The 2,570-nt window shown below is 53.3% G+C and overlaps 1 protein-coding gene across 1 annotated transcript in view; it reads left to right on the top strand.

Moving 5' to 3' along the window:
* Positions 1-2,570, top strand: part of ARHGAP23 (Rho GTPase activating protein 23) — a 61,416-nt gene that overhangs the window by 56,942 nt on the left and 1,904 nt on the right. Inside the window, exons 25-26 of the mRNA XM_012726049.1 lie at positions 1,396-1,472; positions 1,535-1,609. Of these exons, the coding sequence (XP_012581503.1) occupies positions 1,396-1,472; positions 1,535-1,609 (152 nt within the window). The remainder of the gene's footprint in view (positions 1-1,395; positions 1,473-1,534; positions 1,610-2,570) is intronic.

Raw genomic sequence — 2,570 nt, 5'->3', positions numbered from 1 at the left:
GCCGAGGCCGCGGGAGACAGACGTCCCCTCTGCTCGCGCGCCTCCGTCCGCCTGGTGCACAGCGTGTGAGCCCCGCTGGTAGCGGGCTCGGTGGGAGGAAGAGTCTGCTGAGGAGGAGGCAGGCGCCTCCCAGGCTGGGAGGGGCTGCGGGGGCCCGTGCCCCAGATAAATGACCAGTGTCCTTCGGGGCCTGTCTGTGTCTGCACTTAGGGACACTGGTTGGTCGTGGCACGTGGAGAGGGAGCCCCCAAGTCTCAGGCCCAAGGACAGACTGGGGGATGCTGCCTTTGTATTTCTCCTCTCCCCTGCCCCCCCCCTGGCTCCTAGCTGAGGGAGAGACCGAGGTACAGGGTGTCCTGCCCACAGGGGGCAGGGGTTGTGTGTGTGTTGTCCCTGTGCAAAGGTTTCCTGAAGCAACTTCTGCCACCGCGCCCCCAGGGCCCCCTTCCCTGCCTTTCGGTGCCCTCTGCCAGCCAGCCTGCTGCTTCGCAGAGCCAGAGAAGGGGGTCAGTCAGCTTCCCAGAGGAAGGACTGAGACTCACAAGGGGCTCCCCTTCCCCCCTTTGCCAGTCTCTAAACCTGCACCCCAAATGGCTTTGACCATGGGGAGCGAGCTGCCAGTCCCTCAACTTCCGAGGCGTCTGGGATCCCCCGGCTAGGCCTCCCTTGCCCCTGTATTTGTTCTTCCAGCTGTGCCTGCCCTTTCCACAGCTCAGGCACACAGACCCCCTCCTCAGCATGGGGCCTAGCAGGCACCCCTGTGTGCGCGCACTGGCCCCCCACGCACACACGCACGCACACTGACTGCAGGGGGCTGGGCTGGGCTGCTCCTTTAGGATGGGCGGGACCCAGCCCCCCCTTCTCCCCAGTTGTAAATAGACCTCAGAGCACCAGGCCTCCCCACACACGCTCTCACTCATTCCAGGGAAGCCCAGGTGGGGTTGTGAACCCCACTGCCACGTCTTGTCAGTCTCTTGTTTTATGCAAAGATTTGCTGTAAAGTAGATTCTCCCCCTCCCCCTCCCTTTTATTGTAAATATTGTCTCTAAATGTGTAACATATTATAAAGAATTTATAAGGATTTTTAAAGATGTTTTGCTCATTTAAAAAAAGTGTTGTAACAGTGTTGGATAAGCCTCCTGGCCCCAGTCCGCATGTCTCCCTTCACTGTGTCCCTGACACACCTTTCTAGGCAACAACTAAGATTTCCTGCTTCTGAAAAGTCCTGTCTGAAAAGTATAGTCTATATCTTGGAAATAAATGGCCTTCCTCGAGGCGCGAGTCAGCTGTCTCACTTGTTTTGGAGGGAGGAGAGGGCCAGAGCTGGGCTGGGAGGGCGGAAGGATAAAGTACCCGGTTCACGGAGGGCAGTGGGTGCTGGCCAGGCTCTGGCAGTGGAGAGGGGGATCCCCAGCTCCTGGTAGTTCAGTCGGAGCTGGGCACCTGGCCCAAGCCAGACACAAGCGCAGAAGGTAGGTGGGTACCCTCGGTGCTGCAGAGTTCGCGTGAACCTGATCCCTGCGTTCCTCCTCAGGTCCACCTGGGCCTCCAGAATGTAGCAGGTTGTGCTGTCCGGCCACGGGAGGCTTGGGCGAGGCCCAGGCCACTGGTGAGGCCCGTTCCTGCCAGCTGTCATCAGTACTCAGAGGGAACTTTCTAGCTGTAAATGCTTGTATTGGAAAAGAAGGTTTCAAATGAACAACCTAATCTTTCACTCTAAGAAACTAAGAAAAAGAAGAGAAACTAAACCTAAAACATGCTACAGGAAGAAAATAATAGGGAGTGAAAAATAAATGAATAGAAAATAGAACTGTAAGTTGGTTTTTGGAAAACAACACCAAAGTCAATAGATACTTAGTTGGACGAAAATAGTTAAATGTCAGCTTTGTCAACCTTTTTAAGAACTGACTTTTAGTTCTACTTTTGTTAATTTTAAAATTAATTTTCCCTATTTTTGTTGGTCATAAAGAAATGCATGTCATAACTGTAACATGACAGCGCTCCCTACATCCCAGGATGGTTTAAATCAAGAAAATGGGAAGGCGCAGTGATGCTTTGTAAAAAGGCACAGTCATGGTGAAGAGCAGCTTGGCGGGCCCTCAAAAAACGTGAGCACAGCCTCCCTGGGGCGCAGCGGGTCGGGGCGCAGCACTGCAAGGAGCTGCATGCGCTCCGTCAGTCTGCCGGTTCTGCTCCCCACTCTGTCTCTGGTGAATCCTCTCACCCCTACACCGCTGGCCGAGGCCAAAGTATAACTTTGCTATAATAGGAACAAAGTACTGATACATATTACAGTGTGGATGAACCTTGAAAAGTTGTGCTAAGTGAGAGGGTCCAGACACAAACATCACAGGTTGCATGGTTCTTCGGTGTGATTTGTGTCCAGGATGGGCAGCCCAGAAGTTACCAGACTGTGGGGCGGTGCAGGGCTAGGATAAGATTGTTTAATGGATATGGGGTGTTTTAGGGGGGTGATGAAAAAGTTTTGAGGCTAGCGTGCTCCCGCAGCATTGTAAATATGCTAAGTACACTGAATTGCATGCTTTAAAATGGTTAATTTACTATAATGA

Source organism: Condylura cristata, unplaced genomic scaffold (assembly GCF_000260355.1).
Source record: "Condylura cristata isolate star-nosed mole 26May11 unplaced genomic scaffold, ConCri1.0 scaffold00017, whole genome shotgun sequence".
In the NCBI taxonomy this organism is placed as follows: domain Eukaryota; kingdom Metazoa; phylum Chordata; class Mammalia; order Eulipotyphla; family Talpidae; genus Condylura; species Condylura cristata.
This window is presented reverse-complemented; position numbering and strand designations above follow the sequence as displayed.